This window comes from Hypomesus nipponensis, chromosome 14 (assembly GCF_054491055.1).
Source record: "Hypomesus nipponensis isolate SF chromosome 14, ASM5449105v1, whole genome shotgun sequence".
In the NCBI taxonomy this organism is placed as follows: Eukaryota; Metazoa; Chordata; class Actinopteri; order Osmeriformes; family Osmeridae; genus Hypomesus; species Hypomesus nipponensis.
The window spans coordinates 625,311-648,476 of record NC_140374.1 but is presented as its reverse complement, the minus strand read 5'-3'; the positions used below and the strand labels follow the sequence as shown (position 1 = coordinate 648,476).

Sequence of the window (23,166 nt, the reverse complement as noted above, 5' to 3'; positions counted from 1 at the left end):
GTTCTGCCTGTACTCTGCTGGTGGAAAGGACTTTATGAAATACTGTAGCCCATGAGCACATTTCATCTTTCACAGACATTTGAGTTTAGTGCCGCGAATCTCATTTTCATTTTTAGGGCTTCGGGGAGGAGCATGCGATACCCTTGTGCAGCATCATAGAAATAGGAAGAATATTCCCATGTCAGGACGCCTGATTAGCATTTCATCCTGAGCGCCGAGCTAGGATGCCCGGTTACTATCTGCTTATGCTATATTACCGGTAACTCTGTTAGGCTTGGCAAAGTAGTTTCGGAGCTGACAGCCTGCTTCCGAAGGCATCTTGCCTGTTAAACGATGGAGGGACGGATTTTCACCCTGAATCTAGTTGTCATCTTCTGCTTGTTCCAGGGTACGTTTGCATGCGTTCTTAAACTAGAATCACTGTTTATTTCGACAGGGGCAGCATTAACATACTTTAACAGCAGGATACGTTACCTTGATGAGCTACTTTTAGTCCCACAGTTTTTGGCCAACGGAAAATAGTCTAGCTTTAATTCTAGTATTTTCTGCACTTCGTCCGCGGCCGCGCGCACCAAATGTTATTTTAAGTCAATTTAAATTGTACTAACTAGTTTGGACTAGAGAGAAAAGTTTGTCAAGGATACTAGGCTAATAGCCTATGAGGTGGTTCTACAATACTTAAAATGTCTTCATGGAGAAATTAAGTTTGACTGTATTTATAGGCAATTGGATAAATGATGCGTGATGTGGATTAGGTGCGTAATGTGTTTTAGTGACATTAATTGCAACACTGTTGTGAAGCAGAGTTACTTCTATCCTTAGTTTGCATTTGACTTGTGTTGTGATACACATTTTATTCCAGAGAGATGTATCTTATTTGTTATGAGCCGTTTGTTTCCTGTGATTGGTGTAGTGGGCACAAACTATTACAAATGTGGAAGTTATGACCGTTTATTTATTTAAAATGTAACCCTTTTTACGCAAAACTGAAACATTGGGCCTCATGTACTAACGCTTTTGCGCCCACTTCAGGCGTATTTGTTTCGCAATTTGCGCGTAAAAGCATGGCGAGGTATGTACAAACATGCCGCACTGAGGTAAAAGCGCAGACTGCATGTCGCGGGAAATGAAAATGGCAAATTGCGCTTTCCCGCGTGTCATGCATATACATTCACGGGAGGGTCAAGGGGAAAGTGGGAGTTTCCTAAAAGAGATGGGAGGGAATGCGTAAAGTGCGCCTAATTATGTATTCCGCGGTGAACCGCCTTTGAAAGCGCACCTCTATTTTGCGGTGAGAATTCAAACCAGGATGCGCATATGCCTCCTGGTGAAATTGCAGTCGTAACCCGAGCAAGACGAAGACAAAGGCCAAAGGATTTTTTGCCACAATTATCACACTTTTTGAGTTGATTGAACAGAAATCATTATGCATTACAGATTAAGCAGCCATGCAATATTACAGTTACTGGAAGAAATCAAAGATTACATCAAATCTCTGAGTCAGCGTTCACATTCCATTCGAGCAGTTGTTAAACTCCTCGCTGCATTACAAATATTGGCATCAGGATAATTTCAAACAGGCTGATACATGATAGAAAGAGAGAAGGAGGCCCTTTCAATTGTGCGTTTAAATGCTCCCAATGTACGGTATGGTGGGTGGAGAAAGGCGCTGATTACCCGGTGACCTGCAGGTTTCGTAAATACGACATAAACTGAAGTATCACAGCGCGCTTTCTGCTGTTGGCCATGGCGCTTATAATGTACACATGAGGCCGTCTAAGTTGAGAAAAGCATAGTTCGCATCAAATGGTGACTATTTTCATAACTTTTGGCATAATAGCTCAGCAATCAATAGGAGAATGGAGGAACAATTGTTGATGACCTTAAGACATATAAGGGGGCTGTCTCTATGATCTCATTTGTATTGTCATGTCAGAAACTGAGAGTGACTTAGTTACTTAGTGACTTCACTACACTCCAACCCCTATCTAGCCCACCTGATTCTTAGAATCATCTTTTTGACCTGTTAAATCGAGTAAGCTATAACTGTAAGGAAGGTATCTCTCCAGGAACAGGGTTGGAACCCCTGCCTGAGGGTATCTACAGCCTGGAGATGAACCCTATGCCCCTGCTCTCAGCACTAAACATGTTCTCTTTATGACATTGCAGCCATTGATCCAGTTTGATCCTTTTTCTATTTATTTATGTATTTATTCTACAGTGATTGACTGGATGGTGTCTATATGTAATACACTGTAGTAGTCTCTGGAGAGCTGCACAATTTAATTCTGGACGGTAATTGAGGATATAAAAGTTATTTATTGGAGTCCATTCCTATTCAGGAATCATCAATGGGAACTCTTTCATTAAGTTATTTTGAAGTAGATTTCTGTTTATCTCTCATTGTTTGCCTTTTAGCTCCAATTTAATCAAATTGTATTTGTACAGCCCTTTTTACCTTGTCACAGAGGGCTTCACATACGTAACTGCACCTAAACTGTCAACTGTAGAAACCTAACTAGCCAGCAAGTATTTTGTGTTTCATCGGTGTGTATGTAGTGACCAGGCTGTGTGTGTGTGTGTGTCAGTCACCCAGCAGGGACAGCACCAGCGGCGTCTCTACAAGGACCTGATGAGGAACTACAACCCTCTGGAGCGTCCGGTGTTCAACGACTCCCACTCTCTCACCGTCCACTTCAGCTTCAGCCTCATGCAGATCATGGACGTGGTGAGCTCAGCCGCACACCTGCTCATTTATCATGACATTATTACCATATTCATCTGCAGTCAAATGCTCTAACTCCCAAGCTACAGTATACCCATTCATCAAAAGAGGGCCCACACGTGCACACATAAAAAGCATACCAAGCGTGAGATGGACGGGGCAGGACGCACGCGGACACGCTCCCTGAAGAGGAGCAGCTGGGAGTCTCATTAACGCGCCACCCTGTGAGACACACTTATCCCTTTCCCACCAACGCATTTTGGGTGCTGGTTCAGAGCCAGTGCTTAATCTCGAAGCAGTTTTTTCTCTTTCGACAACCTAAGAATCGCCTCCGAACCAGAGTGGTTCTTAACTAGCACCACAACAGAGCTGGGTTAAAGTAAGACCCAAATAAGAACCATTTGCGTCGGGGCGCAGGGTTACCTAGCCCGGTCCTAACCAGCCCCTCGTACATTTCATTTGTGCAGAGGGTCTGGGATCTCTCCATTGACAAACGTTAACTTCCTTGAAGGTGGGTCCTCTGTTGAAGTTTAAAACTATTGGATCCGCCCAGAGCCACTCTGATTTGCCATAACCAATCGCAAGCTTTCGCCTTCGCCAACTCCTTCACCACTACTGTAACAGAGCTAGCTGCCGTAGCTGGAAAATCAAACTTTTCCCAAACCCCGTGGGGAGGAGGGCCACAACATCATGGCCACCAACAAAACTCAGCAAGGAATGTTCTTGCTCTGGCTTTAACCTATGGATATTCGGCAGCGTTGCTGCCACAACCGCAGAATAGTTTCGCTCGCATCTTTCTCCGCCGTCATTACTGAACTACTCAAACTAGTGCACGACATTAACGTCATCGTTCTCAGCCACTCCCACTGTTCGCTGATTGGACCTACAAAAAATGTGTTTCTAGAAACCGACTTCAGAGCCGAGCTCCCAGACCTAGTACAGAAGCGAAATCCAAATTGAGCGGAAGTAGGAGGGCAGAGCCAGTCTAAGGGTTACCGTGACCAACAAGACGAACAGAATCCTTTGACCGCCATTACAGCAATATTTCAACTAAACGGTACGTGTACATCAGCATCTGAATACAAATGTAACGAGAAGTGAGCAGTGTAGTTGCTGAAAATGTGCTTATTTTATTGATGAAACGGCTAATTTGTACATTTGCTCCGACTTTTCGATAACCTAGCTAGCATCACAGTGCAGTGCAGACACTACTGCATTTTATCATAATCCTATCAAATGAGTGAAATGACAAACACACATTTTTTGTTTGTTTTGAACTTTATTAAGTATGAGCCTATATTTAACACAAATGTAATACACAAGCACTATACAGCAAAAGGTTATAAAATGTTGCGCTAATAATGCCAGTGTTGTCATATTGCTACGAGTCCAGGGCACAATAGCCAAGAAAACACACATCTCAACCTCGCGTTCTTTGGATTGATAAACTGCCTTTAGACGGGCTCTGCTTTGTGTTTGGCGCTGCCGCTGGCCTTGCTGGGGAAGATGAGACGTATACAGTGACGTAATGACGTGGCTCTGTGGTGGCTCTGTAGCCCGTGGAAAAGCAAACCGGTTCTTAGAAGGCTCGGAAATTGAACCAGCTCCGAACTAGCTCCCAGTTCACTTTGGTGGAAAAGGGGGTACCTGGAAGGCCTCCTGTGAGGCACCCTGTGAGGCCCCTGTGAGGCCCCTGTGAGGCCCCTTGTGAGGCCCCTGTGAGGCTCCTGTGAGGCCCCTTGTGAGGCTCCTGTAAGGCCCCCTGTGAGCCCCCTGTGAGGCCCCCTGTGAGGCCCCCTGTGAGGCCCATGTGAGGCCCCTTCAAGGTGCCCTGTGAGCCCCCTGTGAGGCCCCTGTGAGGCCCCTGTGAGGCCCCCTGTGAGCCCCCCTGTGAGGCCCCCCGTGAGGCCCCCCGTGAGGCCCCTGTGAGCCCCCCTGTGAGGCCCATGTGAGGCCCCTTCAAGGTGCCCTGTGAGCCCCCTGTGAGGCCCCTGTGAGCCCCCTGTGAGCCCCCCTGTGAGGCCCCCCGTGAGGCCCCCCGTGAGGCCCCTGTGAGCCCCCCTGTGAGCCCCCCTGTGAGGCCCCCCGTGAGGCCCATGTGAGGCCCCTGTGAGCCCCCCTGTGAGGCCCCCTGTGAGGCCCCTGCGAGGCCCCCTGTGAGGCCCCCTGTGAGGCCCCTGCGAGGCGCCCTGCGAGGCAGTGTTCCTCCGTTGGTACCCACAGAGCTGCCAGGAGAAGCTGTTTACTGTGCGTGTCTGATTCCATACCCCCTGCCAGGCACCAGACTCCAGCGGGGGACTGGACCCCCCCAGCTCTCATCTCCCCATTATTCACAGCCTCAGACACACACACACACACACACTCATAAACAGGACACAGTATACATCTACTGGACATCTAGAAAAAAACAGACCTTTTGTGTGATAATTAATTTCCTATGTAACGTAGAAATGATAGATAGTAGACACTGATATCCTGTGTTATGTAGTAATGATAGATGGTAGACACTCATATCCTATCTGATATGTATCTAATATATTTACAGGATGAAAAGAACCAGGTCCTGACTACCAACATCTGGCTGCAGCTGGTGAGTCCTGTCATCTAACAGTCCATGTCTAAAGTCTAGATCAGGGGTTCCCAATCCTGGTCCTCGGGCCTCCCTGCCCTGCATGTTTTAGATTTTTCCCTGCTCCAGCACACCTGATTCAAATGAATGGATTGTTATCAAGCTCTGTGGAAGCCGGGTAATGACCATTCATTTCAATCAGATGTGCTGGAGCAGAGAAACATCTAAAACATGCAGGACAGGGGCTCTCGAGGACCAGGATTGAATACCCCTGGACTAGAGACTTGTTCTCTCTCTCTCTCTCTCTCTCTCTTTCTCTTTCTCTCTCTCTCTCTCTCTCTCTCTCTCTCTCTCTCTCTCTCTCTCTCTCTCTCTCTCTCTCTCTCTCTCTCTCTCTCTCTCTCTCTCTCTCTCTCTCTCTCTCTCTCTCTCTCTCTCGTGGGGCTCACTCGTTCCTTTATCAAACTGTTTTTGTAAATACTCTGTACCGGAACAATCCTCAACTATCCACTGGAAGGTGTCTGGCATGTTCAGGGTCTGCTTTGCATTTCTGATCGATGGGTCTGACCTCGCTACGAACCTGCACGACCTCGCTACGCACCTGCACGACCTCGCTACGCACCTGTATGACCTCGCTACGCACCTGCATGAACTCCCCGGCCTGAAGGCTTCTTGTTTTAGCTTCCTGCTCCAGCCCAACACTGAGACAGGGACCAGCTCCAGCATTAAGGAAATTAAACCCTTAAAGTATGGAACAGTACAAATGGCCCAGAGTGGCCGAAGGGACAGCTCATATGGACCTGGAGAGACAGGGGGAATCAAACATCCATAATAAATGTATAGCTGAAGCCAAACAATCTTGTCCTTCTTTCAATTTGGCTTCCATAGTGCCTAAATGGATTGGTTCTCTAATGCTGTGTATTTGACCCAGATAACTGCTGTTGGAGGAGAAACTCGAACTAGCTGGCGGAGAATAGGGACTGCGGGATTTGCCCCGCTTCCACAAATACTCCCATTCTAGTCACTGTATCTGCAGTTAAAAGACCCTGTCAGGCTTGTCTCTGTCAATATGCCACGCTGGTGCTAACACCTGGTCTCACAGCCTTTGAAGTGTTCAAATAACCTCCCTTTAGTATTCTGTGTGACACTCTCAGTACTCCCTGGTAAGCACCTCCTGGTGCATGTTGTGGGGAGGCAGCATGTTGAGGGGAGGCAGGGGCCAATTTCTGGAAGCCATCGTCAGTGCCAAGAGTCCTTTTTTTGGATAGCGCTTCTTAAAGCCATTTCATACAGCAACTGGAATGTAATTAGGTTTGTTATCACTGGCCTGAACCCCTCCCCCCACCTCCCCCACTGAAAAAGTCAAGAACCGCTAATACATTTGTCGTAATCCATTGCTAACACTTTCCCTTGGTGAAGAAAGGTTGTTTTATGCTCCAGGCTTTTTGCCATAACTTTTCTTACCACAAATTGTCCACAAAATTGCTTCCAGTGCGAAATGGTCTTTGCTTAATTTGTTTTGGAGCACTCAACAAATCGCCTCTCTCGCTCTCTGTTTGGAGAAGCGATCTCCAGGGATGTTTCTGTAGCCGTTGAAGTCTGTTTGGATGGGAGATGTTTCTGTGCCCCAGAGGTACGGGTATTTTTCAAATGTCAACATCCATAACTGTAGTTCTGTAAAGGTTTCACAGTAACAGTAAGGATATAGCTGGGGTAATGAAAAAAACACAAAATGCCCACAAGAGGAAACAGTTATCTACAACTAAATATATATCCACACACCCACTGCAGATTTCTCTTCCTGGGTAATTTATAGTGCTTATTCACTGCACAACATATTTTTGACACCATAAAAATCTGTTTGTATAGAGGAGGTGAATAGGGGTTTAAGATTCTTCTCTTAAAGGTATTTGCTAGTTTTCAGAATTCACCTGACGTTATCTCTGTTCCCCCAGCCAGTCAGTCACAAGAATAACAATGTCCACTGGCAGAGCGTAAGCCCATTTAACGACCCTTTCACTGTGTAATCCCATTTAGAGCGCTCTCCTCTCATAGGAAGTCAGATTAGCGTACCTGCCCAATGCCAGAAGACAGAGGAGCCTGCGGATGATTCCAAAAGCTAATTATGTCATTAGGAAAACTGATTAGAGAGCGATAGAGACAGAGGAAGAACCAGGAGTCGTTGGGCCACATTGAGAGATGCTCGACAGGGTTTTGGGGCTCTGACAAACCAACTCAATTTGGACAGGAAGAAGGTCATTTGATGGCCTCGTCTTCTGTGAGGTCATTCAGTCAAAATAGGAGGCTGGGGTTGGATGGCTGATGGCTAACCTGTCTGAAGGTTCGCAAAGAACAGAGGTAACACTATCTCTCATTTCATCCTGTTCTCCCTATTCTGCCTGTGGTTAATCACCAAGAGGATCATTTAGTCCCATGATTATATTAATGTCATCTATAATTACAATTATATATTTTTATTCCTGTCATTTATCTCATGGTCTTTTTCAGGGTAGTAGGTCGGAGGAATCCAGGAGGAATCTTAAATCTTGAGTTTGTTATGATGAATGACAATAAACTATGAACATGAATCAGACAGGGAGGGTTAGCCTGGGCAGTGACTCACACCTTTAAACACACGTTCTAGTGAGCTGAACTGTGTACCAGCCTGGATGAGTCTGATTCAGACCTGGATGAGTCTGATTCAGACCTGTGTGAGTCTGATTCCGACCTGGATGAGTCTGATCCCGACCTGGATGAGTCTGATTCAGACCTGGATGAGTCTGATTCTGACCTAGATGAGTCTGATTCAGACCTGGATGAGTCTGAAACTGACCTGGATGAGTCTGATTCCGACCAGGATGAGTCTGATTCTGACCTAGATGAGTCTGATTCAGACCTGGATGAGTCTGATTCTGACCTAGATGAGTCTGATTCAGACCTGGATGAGTCTGAAACTGACCTGGATGAGTTTGATTCAGACTGGTTCTGTCTTTTACAGTATGTCTCCGTACACTCCATCCAATCATGTGTGTATTCAGAATTAAAATAGTTCCTTTATTTGTGTCAGGAAAACGGTTCAAGGAGGTTATTTAGTTGTCTCTTTGAAGCTTCTTGGATATTTGATACCAATCAACAGCCTTTCAGTTTGTAGTAGAAGCTTTATATTTGTATTCATATTTTTTTCTGAGCTTTAATACAGAGCCAGCTGATCAGGGAATGGGTCGTGGTCTCGAGAGAGTAAACCTGAAGCTGTGTGTGTGTGTGTGTGTGTGTGTGTGTGTGTGTGTGTGTGTGTGTGTGTGTGTGTGTGTGTGTGTGTGTGTGTGTGATCTCCAGTACTGGACGGACCACTACCTGCGCTGGAACGCCACAGACTACCCTGGAGTCACCAACGTCAGGTTCCCTGACAGCCAGATCTGGAGGCCCGACATCCTTCTGTACAACAGGTACCAACACGTCCTCTTACGTCTTACAGTCCAGGAAAACTGCTGTTCATTTACAGTCCAGGAAAACTGCTGTTCATTTATCAAATGAACGAATGATGAAATCATCAAAAAATATAAATTTATATTTTCATTTTCATGGAGCCCAAAATTCCTGGTGGCGCCACTGCACAGCAGATTCATACTGGGGCTCTTGCCGAGTAAACAGGGTCTAACGACGCCCCATGTCCTGTCCATCACTGCCGTCACCACAAGCTGGTTTGCAAAGCGAAGAGGTCCAGCGCAGTTTTATTAAGGCTACCAAATTAATAAAAACATATATATTATTTTGTAGTCAGGAATGAATAGTTCCTAGTTAAGAACACCAGGCCCCGCGGGGGTGGGGTGGGGCGCTGGAAGATCCTCTGTCTGACAAGTACCTCTAACAGACAAACTGTGCAAACTCGTCACCTCGCGTTTTTTTTGTTTTGGAGTGGGGGCGGAAATGACTTGCTATTTTGGAGAAAACGACGTAGCCTAACTATATTGCGGGCAGTTCTGCTATACCTGTGTGGGGCACAAATACCCAGAGGAAGCTAAAGGAGCTGTCATGGACAGAGATGATTTGACTCTAATGTATTTTAGGCTGGTGAATGGCCGTGGTAAAGTTGGTTTGAAGTTTGATATTCAACAGATATTCGGACGCCCAGTATTGTGTTATTTTAAACGGTGTTTAGCACCGCTACAACCGGCCGCTTAGCCAATGCTTTCGGCTGCCTAAACAACGCGTATGTTTAGGGACCATCAACAAATTACACGTTTCAAAAGTCAATAGCTTCTCAACAACATGAACTAGGAGCATCAACATAATGTTAAACTGTTGAAGATGTATGCATTCATGCTGCAAAGCCTTTATTTTGTTCATTTTCACCTCAAGTTATTAAAAAATAATTATTTATTCAAAATAAACCTTCAAACTTCAACAGCTTTTTGGTCATGTGACCTATAATCCTCAAATTAATTTCGGAGTGTTCATATATATATTTATATATTTTTTTTCTTCCCCCAAGGAGCATGCCCAGGACCCCCGAGGTGTTTCAGATCCTTGTCACCTTTTTCATCCCTGAAGAGTTTGCACCCCAAATTAACTTTTGTTTCTGAAACTGCCACTGTTTAATGTGCTAATGCCACTGTTTGTTGTGCTGATGCTCTCTAGAGCATGAGCACATTAAACAGTGTCAGTTTCAGAAACAAAAGTTAATTTGCAGTTGAAGGAAGAGACTGATCAAAGATAAGGTCCAAAACCAGACAGACTTATGACTTAATGAGCTGTGGGGATGATGTAGAGGCCGAAAGCTGTTCTCTTAAGTTAGTTTGAGGTTAAACTGGAGCCATTATTTGGACAAGCTTGTTTGGCAAAATAATAAGATTGTAGAGGATGAAGCCATAAAATGTTAGCAGTTCTTAATATTGTTTAGTTCTTATCATGAGTCCCTTTTTGCTAAACACAATATTTGAGAAACAAGGGGCAGAAAAGAGTGATTGTTGTGTTTATGTTTTAAATCACGCTGCATGAAAAATGTTCTTGTCATTGTTTGCTCACTGTGTGTTGCTATGGGAAGAATCCTCAGGATCTGTGTTGGGAGGAGCCAGTATCTGAGTGTGGGAGGAGCCAGTATCTGAGTGTGGGAGGAGCCAGTATCTGAGTGTGGGAGGAGCCAGTATCTGAGTGTGGGAGGAGCCAGTATCTGAGTGTGGGAGGAGCCAGTATCTGAGTGTGGGAGGAGCCAGTATCTGAGTGTGGGAGGAGCCAGTATCTGAATGTGGGAGGAGCCAGTATCTGAGTGTGAGACCTTGTTCAGCATTGGATTTGTATGTGTGTCTGTGTATGCGGGTGAGTGTGTGTATGTGGATGAGTGTGTGTATGTGGGTGGGTGTGGGTATGTGTGTGTGTATGTGGGTTGGTGTGTGTATGTGGGTGGATGTGTGTATGTGTGTGTGTGGTCGCGTCTGCTGGTTTCATTTGTTATGTTTGAGCGGCTGAGCCTAAATCTCACAGTCTAAAACACTGCTCATTCAAATGCTTACATAACCTTCTCACTGACTGTCTGTGTGTGTGTGTGTGTGTGTGTCCCTGAGCTGCATAACAGAGTTTGTACAGCATGTCTGTGGCTGTGTGTTGATGTTTCCTCTGTGCGTACAGCAGATGTGTGTATTTTGCTGTGCTGGGCTGTGCTGTGCTGGGCTGTGCTGGGGCGTATAACTCAGATTTACACAGTCCTCTTCATGGCAACACTAACCCAGCTCGTCCACAGGGCTTGTTTTCTCACTAAAGCTACAAGGTACTGCTTTTATGAGCAAATAAAAGCAGTAAAAAATAAGAGCAGTTAGCTAATGAGGCTAACTGCTCTTGTGTGTGTTCCTCCACAGCGCTGATGAGCGGTTTGATGCTACCTTCCACACCAACGTGCTGGTGAACTCTACGGGCTACTGCCAGTACCTGCCTCCAGGTGAGACTCTGGAGCCCCACACAGTAACAACCAAGCTGCTCTCGTATTCTCAGACTTTTAAAAACCTCCTAACAGTTGATCTGCTGATATTTGTTTGCTCATACTGTAACGTGGATGGTAAAAGTGAATATAGAGTCCAACACTATACAGTATAATATATAGTGTAGAGTAAATATAGTATCTTAGGCACCTACGTGAACTTAAGGGTTCCTGCCAGTACCTGATTCCAGATACTCCAGAACCCAAGATGCTGTTTTGTTATAACTGTTATGTATGATAATCTCATCATAATTGCACTTTTACACAAAATAGTTTTATCACTCAGCAATATTGTAAAGTGTACTAGGTAGGTGTCCAGTAGGGTTTGAGTTTGTGACAAAATTAGAATCAAGAAAGTCAAAAGGGGTCACTGAAAGTTAATGACAAGTGATGGCGCTGATGGATGAATTCCACAGGTGAAGTCCTCTGATAGGACTCTGTTTACCTCCACCCTGTTTGCACGGCCCTCTGCACGCCCAGAGAGAGGAGGCGGGGCCTGTGATGATGAGCCTACCATAACTAATGCATCAAGTCATGCAGAGCTGATGTAGATTAGCTGCATTCTGCACAACATCAGCCCAGAGTACACAAGCACACACCTCACATAAACAGTTAGCTCTGTGCTGACCGTGGCTGACACAATTATCTCGTCTCCATTTTGGATGGAGAACAGAAGAGTCCCTTATGAGCTGTAGAGTCATAGCCAGGTCAGTAAATCTGCTTTATGACCTTTAAGAATGTCGTTAAGATGGGCATTGATTGATATCAGAATTTCGATCGAAGCGGTGACTGAGACGTCTAAATGGGGTAATACCTCCAGGAGCTGTCTCCTCACATCCTCCTCTCATCCCTCCTTACCTCCTCCTCCTCCCATCCCTCCTTACCTCCTCCTCCTCCCATCCCTCCTTACCTCCTCCTCCTCCCATCCCTCCTTACCTCCTCCTCCTCCCATCCCTCCTTACCTCCTCCTCCTCCCATCCCTCCTTACCTCCTCCTCCTCCCATCCCTCCTTACCTCCTCCTCCTCCCATCCCTCCTTACCTCCTCCTCCCATCCCTCCTTACTTCCTCCTTAACCTCCACTTACCCCAGCCTCCTCATCCTCCTCCCTAACCTGCTACTTACCCCAGCCTTCCTCCTCCCTAGCCTGCTACAGCCTTCTTCCTCCTCCTCCTCCTCCCAGCCCTCCTCCTCCTTGCCGGTTTGCTAATCTGTCTTGGTGACCCAGTAATGTCCCACCTCCATGCTTCACAAGGTCAGTCCCTGCCAGAGTTACAGCACCTGCCATGGGCAGGGGTTCTCCCAGGACAGCCCTCGGCTGGGCCATCGCTGCTGGCCTCTTGCTGACGAGGCCTGAACTCAAGGAGAAACACTGGACTGTTAAACATCAGGCAATAAGCAACAGTCCCAAACACATGCCTGATGACCGACAGTGGACATTGGAACATCTCTGTTCCTGTGAGGAGGAAGGGAGGAGGGTGTTAAACAGAGGGATACACCCGCTATCAGTAAGTGGCCATTCAGTCAAACAGGCCATTCACAAAGGTCCAGGGAGACCTTATTGCAGGGGAAAGACATCCAACACAGAACGAAGTGCCGCTATGAAGGAGGGGACAGGAGGAAGCGCTTTGCAGACGCTTAGTGATTGGGAACAAATTGAATTTCTCTGCTATTTATCTTACTGGAGGGACCCAGTGCATTTAAATCAAGAGGCTTGTCTCATTCTTTCTGCTTGGGCAACTGGCGCCGTCTCCTCCTCCTCTGCATTACCTCCTCTGGCATCCCCACAGCTGTGCTCCTGGCCCGCTGATAATTCCACACAATCATAGCAGAAATATTTGTCGTCGTCCTCGTTGTCGTCTGCCGCTTATCCGGGGTTCGGGTCGCGGGGGCAGCAACCTAAGCTGGGAGGCCCAGACTTCCCTCTCCCCGGCCACTTCCACCAGCTCTTCCTGGGGGACCCCGAGGCGTTCCCAGGCCAGCCGAGAGACATAGTCCCAGCGTGTCCTTGGTCTTCCCCGGGGACTCTTCCCAGTGGGACGTGCCCGGAACACCTCACCAGGGAGGCGTCCAGGAGGCATCCTGATCAGATGCCCGAGCCACCTCAGCTGGCTCCTCTCGATGCAGAGGAGCAGCGGTTCTACTCTGAGCCCCTCCTGGATGACCGAGCTTCTCACCTTATCTCTAAGGGAGAGCCCGGACACCCTGCGGAGAAAGCTCATTTTGGCGCTTGTATTCGCGATCTTGTTCTTTCGGGCAATCTTTTGTATATTTGATTATAAAATGATTTTTCCTATTTCACAGTTTTCACCCTGCCTAAGATAAATTTGTGACTTGGCAACCTGTCTATATAACCATAATTCTTTAAAGATTTTTTTTTACGCAATTGCTTACAATCTCACATCCCTTGCACAGGGATCTTCAAGAGCACGTGCTACATCGACGTTCGCTGGTTTCCCTTTGACGTCCAGCGCTGTGACCTCAAGTTTGGCTCGTGGACGTACGGCGGCTGGTCCCTGGACCTGCAGATGGTGGAGGCGGACGTGACCGGATACATCGCTAACGGAGAGTGGGACCTGGTTGGTGAGTTCCTCCCATGAGAAGCTGCAGTGATGTACTCTATCGAGCAGGTCAAGTCAAGAACATTCAATTGGAAGGTTTTCTTAAGATGCTTTCAGACGTATGAGTGTTCAGGAGTATCAGTGCTTCAGTGTGTGAGAATCTTACATAACAACTTGTCTGCATCGAAGAAAGGTCTTCCATCACCCAGTCTCATCTCTCACTCAGCTTGTGTCAGCTGGCTGCCAGCAGGATCAGCTTACAGCCATGGCTGAACTACTTCCAGAAGGATGCTTGTTTTGATGCCTCTAAAGATGGCGAGTTGTTCAGGAGTGGAAGGAGAAAACAGCAGGATTTACATAACAAACATCATATCCAATGCTTGTTAAAACTGCCTAGCTGTTGTTCAGCAATCCTCAAGAGTTTGGCCCTGCTGGGGAAAGGTCTGCAGATGCCAGCACTGAGCTTGTTAACCCAGAAGGGGGGAAGGAGACCTAGAATATTTATCTCCCGGCTCGTTCTGCCCAGTCAAGCATTTGGATGATGAAATAAAGCATGCTGAGCAAGTGATATTTGGTTTCCAAACCCTTCCCTGTTCACCTCAGCTCTGACTGTCAGTTAGCTGAATGTCTGAGATGGCCGTCAGCAGCGAAGTTCTCCTTCAGGGTTACATCACAATCTGACATGTAGCATTAAACAGCTAATAACAGATGCTGAAACAAGGCTGTAGCATCTACGTCCTCTGAACGTCCTTCTCTACGTCCTTCTCTCACACACTCCCAATCCTGAGGAAAATAAGAGTTGTCCCCCGCCAATATTTCTCTGTAAACATAAGTAAGTAATTTAAATATTAATAATATGCAGTAAAGGCGCTGATTATAGACACAAAAACACTTATAAGTTTAACGTAGTCGATGTACCAACTTTAGGTATGTGTCTCCCTGCAGGAACTGAAAATGTCAATGTAATTGTCCCCCCCCCCCCCCCCCCCCAGGTTGATATCGGATTTTCGCTTCTCGCAGCATGTCATTAAAACACGTGTTCCTTCTTGAAGACCGGAGAGGCTGGTTGTCTTGGTTTATGATCTGTCTTGTTAGCCCTGCATACACACTCTCGTTAAAGGAGGGTGCAGGGCCCGGTCCTGCATGCCTCGGCTGCCTTCCTCTACTCCAGCCTGAAGGAGTAAGCCTGCTGCTGGTTAATGATCAGGGCAGCCCTGGTCACAGGTCCCTGGGGATGGAGAGGGACCCCCATTTGTTATCAGGAACGCCTGGACAAAGAGAGGGAGGGAAGAGGGCTGTAGCAGAGAGGGGGGAGGAGGAGGAGGAGGAGGGCTGTAGCAGAGAGGAGGAGGAGGGCTGTAGCAGAGAGGGGGAGGAGGAGCAGGAGGAGGAGGAGGAGGGCTGTAGCAGAGAGGGGAAGGAGGAGGACGTCAAGGAGGAGGAGGAGGAGGGGGGGGAGGAGGAGGAGGAGGAGGGCTGTAGCAGAGAAGGGGGAGGAGGAGGATGTAAGGCACTCCGGAGACATGCTCAGCCAATGGGGCGTAAGACTCCACTTAATTGAAAATAGCAGGAGGCATGTTGGCCATTTCACCAGCCATATGCTCGATTATTCTCTTGTAACCCTTCTATGGCCTTATGTGAAACGTAAGCCAATGTTCTGAGGGAAGCAGAAAGAGCACAGCAGCAGGAGACTGTTAACAACACAGAATGTTTTAATCTGTTGTCTCGGTGATTAGAAGGGTGCAATAACAGTTAAGTGTCTTCACTTTCTCTGTGTATGTGTAAATGTGTATGTTTGTGTGTGTGTTTTTGTAAGTGTTTGTGTCTGTTTATATACGTATGTACTTTTCATTTGTGTGTATATTCGTTTTGTTTGTGTGTATTTATACTGTATGTGTGTCTGTGTGTGTGTATATATACACTGTATACGTGTGTGTGTGTTCCCCAGAGGTCCCGGGGCGTAGGAGCGAGCGTTTCTATGACTGCTGCAAGGAGCCGTACCCTGACGTAACGTTCACGGTGGTGATGCGGCGGCGGACGCTGTACTACGGCCTTAACCTGCTCATCCCCTGCGTGCTCATCTCCACCCTGGCCCTGCTGGTCTTCCTGCTGCCAGCTGACTCCGGGGAGAAGATCTCTCTGGGTGAGACAGGCTCAGCTGGGTGAGACAGGCTCAGCTGGGTGAGACAGGCTCAGCTGGGTGAGACAGGCTCAGCTGGGTGAGACAGGCTCAGTTGGGTGAGACAGGCTCAGTTGGGTGAGACAGGCTCAGCTGGGTGAGACAGGCTCAGCTGGGTGAGACAGGCTCAGCTGGGTGAGACAGGCTCAGTTGGGTGAGACAGGCTCAGTTGGGTGAGACAGGCTCAGCTCTGCTGGGCTGTGACGGTTGCAGCATAATGCAAAAAGATATATACAAATAATAGGCATACACGTTTGTGGGCCAGTCTGCGTTTCAAAGTCCCAGTCAGACCTGCTGCCAACTGCAGACTTCTGCTCAGATGTAATGAGACTGTCAGACTGCTCAGATGTAATGAGACTGTCAGACTGTGTTTGCTGTCCAGACTGAGATCCTGGATAGTCTGTGGAGTGTGTGTGTGTGTGTGTGTGTGTGTGTGTGTGTGTGTGTGTGTGTGTGTGTGTGTGTGTGCGTGCGTGTGTGTGTGTGTGCGTGTAACTCTACAGGCAGATTTAGCTTTCTGGGTTCATGTTCCACTGATAGAGCGCTATGGATTTAAATGTTTCAATAATATTTAATTTACATGCAGATCTCGTTAGCAATAACAATTCACCCACTTGTTTAGGAATTATTGATAATTGAGGTACTTTGATAAACAGAATTTCAGAGCACTCAATATGAGGCTAGTTTAATGAGGAAGTTTAGACATCTGCTCCCTGTGTGTCCCAGACCCCAGGCTGCAGAACAGTCAGCTGGAATCGATATGTGTCTCAGGTGAAATATACAGACGCAGTCAGGGGAGGGCTGGAGGACAGGAGGGCTGGAGGGCTGGAGGGCTGGAGGGCAGGAGGGCAGGAGGACTGCAGGGCTGGAGGGAGGAGGGCTGGAGGGCTGGAGGGCGGAGGGCTGAGGGGAGGAGGGCTGGAGGGAGGAGGGCTGGAGGGAGGAGGGCTGGAGGGCGGAGGGCTGGAGGGAGGAGGGCTGGAGGGCTGGAGGGAGGAGGGCTGGAGGGAGGAGGGCTGGAGGGAGGAGGGCTGGAGGGCTTAGCTCATGACAGCAGAGCTACACGTGGACCTGGCCCACAATACATCTGAACACTCTCCAACCCTTTGATGTTCTGGATCAAACCAGAATGTCACAAGGGTGTGTGTGTGTGTGTGTGTCTGTGTGTGATTGTGTGTGTGTGTGTGTGTGTGTGATTGTGTGTGTGTGTGTGTCATAAGGTCTACCAGTACCATAGTGGGACTTCCTGTGATATTTACTGACTCAGAGGTGTAAGCAAACAGCTGTTAATGAGAATAATGTGCTCTATCCATCTTGTTCCTTGTATTGGCCTGTTTTATTGATCGGAGGAGTTCATTAGGAAACTTTAGAGGCTGTAGCTCTGGACACAGACTCACTGCTGGTTGAAGGACTTCCTACTTACAGACTCCTGGTACTTAACAGTGTTATCTCTAAAACCATCTGATCCAGTGTTTAGAAGATGGAAAGACGAAGATACATGTTGGATTATATGTCTCTGATTGGCTGCTTCTGAAATGCTCCAGAAACTCGTTTCGTTCTACAGATCTGATAATAAAATAAAACACTTCAGTGGGAAAATATTGGACTGCAACCTTTCTAACACAGCTGGACTCCTACCATCTTCTGTCTGCTTCTGTTTCCTTCTGTTAATATTTATACCAATAATATGAATACATAGACCAACATTTGGGAATAATTGGTTAATTTTCCATACATTTCTATTTTATTTTACTTTCTATTTTTATATTATCAGCACATTTACAGACTCAGCAAAGGGCATTTCACTGCATAGTCCTAATACTGTGATGGTGACTGTGAGGAATAAAGGGCTGTGCTTGTCTCTGTCCCTCAGGGATCACGGTGCTGCTCTCTCTCACAGTCTTCATGCTGCTGGTAGCTGAAATCATGCCCGCCACGTCCGACTCTGTACCCCTCATAGGTGAGTTCCCTCCTTACTCCTCCTCACTCCTGCTCCTCTCCTCCTCACTCCTGCTCCTCTCCTCCTCACTCCTGCTCTCCTCCTCTCCTCCTCTCCTCCTCCTCTCCTCCTCTCCTCCTCACTCCTCCTCTCCTCCTCACTCCTCCTCTCCTCCTCACTCCTGCTCCTCTCCTCCTCACTCCTCCTCTCCTCCTCTCCTCCTCACTCCTCCTCTCCTCCTCACTCCCTGCTCCCACCCCTCTGCATCTGGAGAGAAAGGTGTCACATGGAAGTGTTAGTCCTGAGAAACTAGGACTGACACTAAGTGTGATTCCTCACCCATAGTTGTGTTAACTGTTTTCCCTGGATACAACACTTCCCCATACCCAGATGGCACATGAAAAAAAAAAACAATTTAGAGTTTTATTTTGCTCAGGGAGCGTTAGGTCTGTACAGGTTTTTGCGAGGGGTGCAAATACTTAACAAGATTAAACTGCAGTCTAGTAAGCAGACGGGTCAAACAGAGTTGCCTCACGGACCTATTAGTCACTTCGCAGCATTGCTGCAAGCTGTGTCCCTGCTGCGTCTCTCTGCTGCGTCTCTCTGCTGCGTCTCTGCTGTCTCTCTGCTGTCTCTCTCTGCTGGTGTCGCTAGCTCACATCTGCAGGTTAGAAAAAGGTTCAGAACCAGAGTGGTCCGCTCTCCCTCCCTTGGGAGGTGGAGGTGAAGCAGTCTGTGTACTCTTTGTTCCAGCCCAGTACTTTGCCACCACCATGGTCATCGTGGGCTTGTCGGTCATCGCTACCGTCCTGGTGCTGCAGTATCACCATCACGACCCAGACGGAGGCAAAATGCCAAAGTGGGTAAGTCAGTCGGAACACCGAACGGCAAACACACAGAATCCCATTATGGAGTGACTTCCCCTGAAGGTTAACGTTTCTACATGAGAGGATCCCGTTGGGGGGGGGGGGGGGGGGGGGGTAAGCTGTCGGCCACGAGCCGTGAGGGGAATGGAAATGTGTTTATAAGAAAGGGGGACTGAAGGGCACACTGTGTCAGGAGCTGACTTATAAAATGACTTTTCTTGGTTGAAGCTGTGATGTTTCAGGTTGTGCTTGTGTTGTTCAGTCTGGTGCCACTAAGAGGTAGCTGGTATTTTTTAACTGCAAATAGACAAACTGTATGTACCCACCACACACTCACTCACACCCCCCCACCACACCCCCACCACCACACCCCCCCACCACACACCCCCCACCACACCCCCCCACCACACACCCCCCACCGCACCCCCACCACCGCACCCCCACCACCGCACCCCCCCACCACACCCCCCCACCACACCCCCCACCACACACCCCCCACCACACCCCCCACCACACCCCCACCACCACACCCCCCCACCACACACCCCCCACCACACCCCCACCACCACACCCCCCCACCACACCCCCCACCACACCCCCCCACCACACACCCCCCACCACACACCCCCCACCACACCCCCCACCACACACCCCCCACCACCCCCCCACCACCACACCCCCCCACCACACCCCCCACCACACCCCCACCACCACACCCCCCCACCACACCCCCACCACACACCCCCCACCACACCCCCACCACCACACCCCCCCACCACACCCACCACCACACCCCCCCACCACACACCCCCCACCACACCCCCACCACACCCCCCCACCACACACCCCCCACCACACCCCCACCACCACACACCCCCCACCCCCCCACCACACCCCCACCACCACACACCCCCACCACACCCCCCACCACACCCCCACCCCCCCACCACACCCCCACCACCACACCGCCCCACCACACACCCTCCACCACACCCCCCCACCACACCCCCCCCACCACACCCCCCCCACCACACCCACCACCACACCCCCCCACCACACCCCCCCACCACACCCCCCACCACACCCCCCCACCACACACCCTCCACCACACCCCCCCACCACACCCCCCCACCACACCCCCCACCACCACACCCCCCACCACACCCCCACCACCACACCCCCCACCACACCCCCTCCACCACACCCCCCCACCACACCCCCCCACCACACCCACCACCACACCCCCCCACCACACCCCCACCACCACACCCCCCCACCACACCCCCACCACACACCCCCCACCACACCCCCACCACCACACACCCCCCACCCCCCCACCACACCCCCACCACCACACACCCCCACCACACCCCCCACCACACCCCCACCCCCCCACCACACCCCCACCACCACACCGCCCCACCACACACCCTCCACCACACCCCCCCACCACACACCCCCCACCACACCCCCACCACCACACCCCCCCACCACACCCCCCCACCACACCCCCCCACCACACACCCTCCACCACACCCCCCCACCACACCCCCCCACCACACACCCCCCACCACACCCCCACCACCACACCCCCCACCACACCCCCCCCACCACACCCACCACCACACACCCTCCACCACCCCCCCCCACCACACCCCCCCACCACACCCACCACCACACCCCCCCACCACACCCCCACCACCACACCCCCCCACCACACCCCCACCACACACCCCCCACCACACCCCCACCACCACACCCCCCCACCACACCCACTACCACACCCCCCCACCACACACCCCCCACCACACCCCCACCACCACACACCCCCCACCCCCCCACCACACCCCCACCACCACACCCCCCCACCACACCCCCCACCACACCCCCACCCCCCCACCACACCCCCACCACCACACCCCCCCACCACACCCACCACCACACCCCCCCACCACACACCCTCCACCACACCCCCCCACCACACCCCCCCCACCACACCCACCACCACACCCCCCCACCACACACCCCCACCACACACCCCCCACCACACCCCCACCACCACACCCCCCCACCACACCCCCCACCACACCCCCCCACCACACCCCCCCACCACACCCCACAACCACACCCCCCACCACACCCCCCCACCACACACCCCCCACCACACCCCCACCACCACACCCCCCCACCACACCCCCCACCACACCCCACAACCACACCCCCCACCACACCCCCCCACCACACACCCCCCACCACACCCCCCCACCACCCCCCCCCACCACACCCACCACACACCCCCCCCCCCACCACCACACCCACCACACCCACCAATCCCCCCCCCCCCCCACCACCACACCTCCCCACCACACCCCCCCCACCACCCCCCCATGTGTCGTCCCCCCAGCAGCCCTCGTGCACCTGCCCTAACGTGAGCTCTGCGCCTGCAGACTCGTGTGGTGCTGCTGAACTGGTGCGCCTGGTTCCTGCGTATGAAGCGTCCTGGGGAGGAGCGCGTACGTCCAGCCTGCCACAACAAGCAGCCCCGCGGCAGCCTGGCCAGCGTGGAGACCAGCCTCCACCAGGGGGCGCTCACGCCCTCCAACGGCAACATGCTCTACCTGGGCTTCCGGGGCATGGACAGCATGCACTACAGCACCTCCCCCGACACTGGGGTGCTCTGCTCCAGGCTGGTGGGACCGGGGGAGGAGGAGGTGCTGCTGCCCAGGGCGGGGCTCTCCTCCCTGGGCAGCACGGGGCTCAGCGGAGGCCTGGGCCCTGGAGGTTCCGGGGGAACGGACCTCACCCAGATCCTGGAGGAGGTGCGGTACATCGCCAAGCGCTTCCGGAGCCAGGACGAGGACGAGGCTCTGTGCAGCGAGTGGAAGTTTGCGGCGGCGGTGATCGACCGGCTGTGCCTCATGGCGTTCTCGGTGTTCACCATCCTGTGCACCATCGGCATCCTCATGTCTGCTCCCAACTTCGTGGAGGCCATCTCCAAAGACTTCTTCACCTGAGACCTGAGAAGCACACACACACACACACACAGTACATACACACACACCCACACACACATGCACACATACACACACATACACACACGCATACCCCCACACATGCACACAAACATTCACATACACACGCACACATATCATACATATTGTACCTACTCACTTACTACTACACACATTCAAATCAATTCTATTTCAAACACCATACTGGTCTTGATAAATGACACATTAATACGTACTGTATCTTCACTTCTGCTATTATTATTGTTGCAACAGTATAATGGTTCCTATCAACAGCAGTACCAGTTGTCATTCTACATGTATGTGATTCCACATGTATGTGATTCCACAAGTATGTCATTCTACATGTATGTCATTCTACATGAATATGATTCTGTCTGTTTCCCTGGAGATCCTTATCTTCAGTTCAGGATGTAACATTTGAAATAGTCATTTATGTCTTTTACATTTACATTTAGTCATTTAGTCATTTAGCAGTCTTTTAGATCATATTATGATATAGATTATATATATTGAGATACTGTGAGACTACAGAGGTCCAATGTTTGTGCCAGTAAGGGTGTTGATGTGAGGGTTATCTGTAACGTACAGTATCTAACTATTTAAAACCGTGTCGTCTGAAGTGGTACCTTAGTTGACGTCTGTTTGTCCTGCCCAGAGAAAGGAGATCCACATAAATGCTATACATTATGAAATGTTGAAATGCCAGTTTGCATTTTATACCCTATTCTTGTAAATCTTAGGAGAACAGCCATTAGAATTGTAAAAAAGAAAACAAGCAATATGTTTGCCTTCTGCTCACCCTTGTAAAGAGGCTGTTTACTACTCTGTACTCTAGAGTTTTGGTAACCCTTTATATTAACTAGCCTCAGCAAATTACCTATTTCTATAGACAATAAACTATCACAAATTGTTTCTTGATCGTTTAACTTCTGTTAACTAACTGCTTATTTCAACAAATGTCGTTTTAAAAGGTTACCAGAAAGTGTTAGCAGATTTGAGTTGTTTCTGTTCCTACCACAGTTCTGCTGTGGCTGTAGTCTGCCTCAGTAGGAAATACAGGAACCTCAGGAGAGACAGGCTCGCATTCCCTGAACCTCAGGAGAGACAGGCTCACATTCCCTGAACCTCAGGAGAGACAGGCTCACATTCCCTGAACCTCAGGAGAGACAGGCTCACATTCCCTGAACCTCAGGAGAGACAGGCTCACATTCCCTGAACCTCAGGAGAGACAGGCTCACATTCCCTGAACCTCAGGAGAGACAGGCTCACATTCCCTGAACCTCAGGAGAGACAGGCTCACATTCCCTGAACCTCAGGAGAGACAGG

At 49.9% G+C, this 23,166-nt stretch overlaps 1 protein-coding gene across 2 annotated transcripts; it reads left to right on the top strand.

Annotated features, from left to right (window-relative positions):
* The first annotated feature begins 333 nt into the window (after positions 1 to 333).
* LOC146258047 (neuronal acetylcholine receptor subunit alpha-7) lies at positions 334 to 22,725 on the top strand. 2 transcript variants are annotated; one of them, XM_084672032.1, is made up of 10 exons: positions 334 to 388; positions 2,589 to 2,728; positions 5,271 to 5,315; positions 8,631 to 8,740; positions 11,147 to 11,226; positions 13,679 to 13,846; positions 15,773 to 15,967; positions 17,877 to 17,963; positions 18,696 to 18,805; positions 21,256 to 22,725. In XM_084672032.1, the coding sequence occupies exons 1-10, from the start codon at positions 334 to 336 to the stop codon at positions 21,820 to 21,822; spliced, it is 1,557 nt and encodes a 518-aa protein (XP_084528158.1). In that variant the 3' UTR covers positions 21,823 to 22,725. The 2 variants fall into 2 exon arrangements, with proteins under 2 accessions (XP_084528158.1, XP_084528159.1); XM_084672033.1 differs by having other exon boundaries at positions 334 to 396; positions 2,597 to 2,728.
* Positions 22,726 to 23,166: the final 441 nt, after the last annotated feature.

Bases quoted from the DNA above. Each gene is read 5' to 3' on its own strand.
- LOC146258047 (XM_084672032.1), top strand. From the start codon at position 334: ATGGAGGGACGGATTTTCACCCTGAATCTAGTTGTCATCTTCTGCTTG. The intron at 389-2,588 runs GTACGTTTGCAT...TGTGTGTGTCAG, and splicing joins CATCTTCTGCTTGTTCCAGG to TCACCCAGCAGGGACAGCAC. The intron at 8,741-11,146 runs GTACCAACACGT...GTTCCTCCACAG, and splicing joins GACATCCTTCTGTACAACAG to CGCTGATGAGCGGTTTGATG.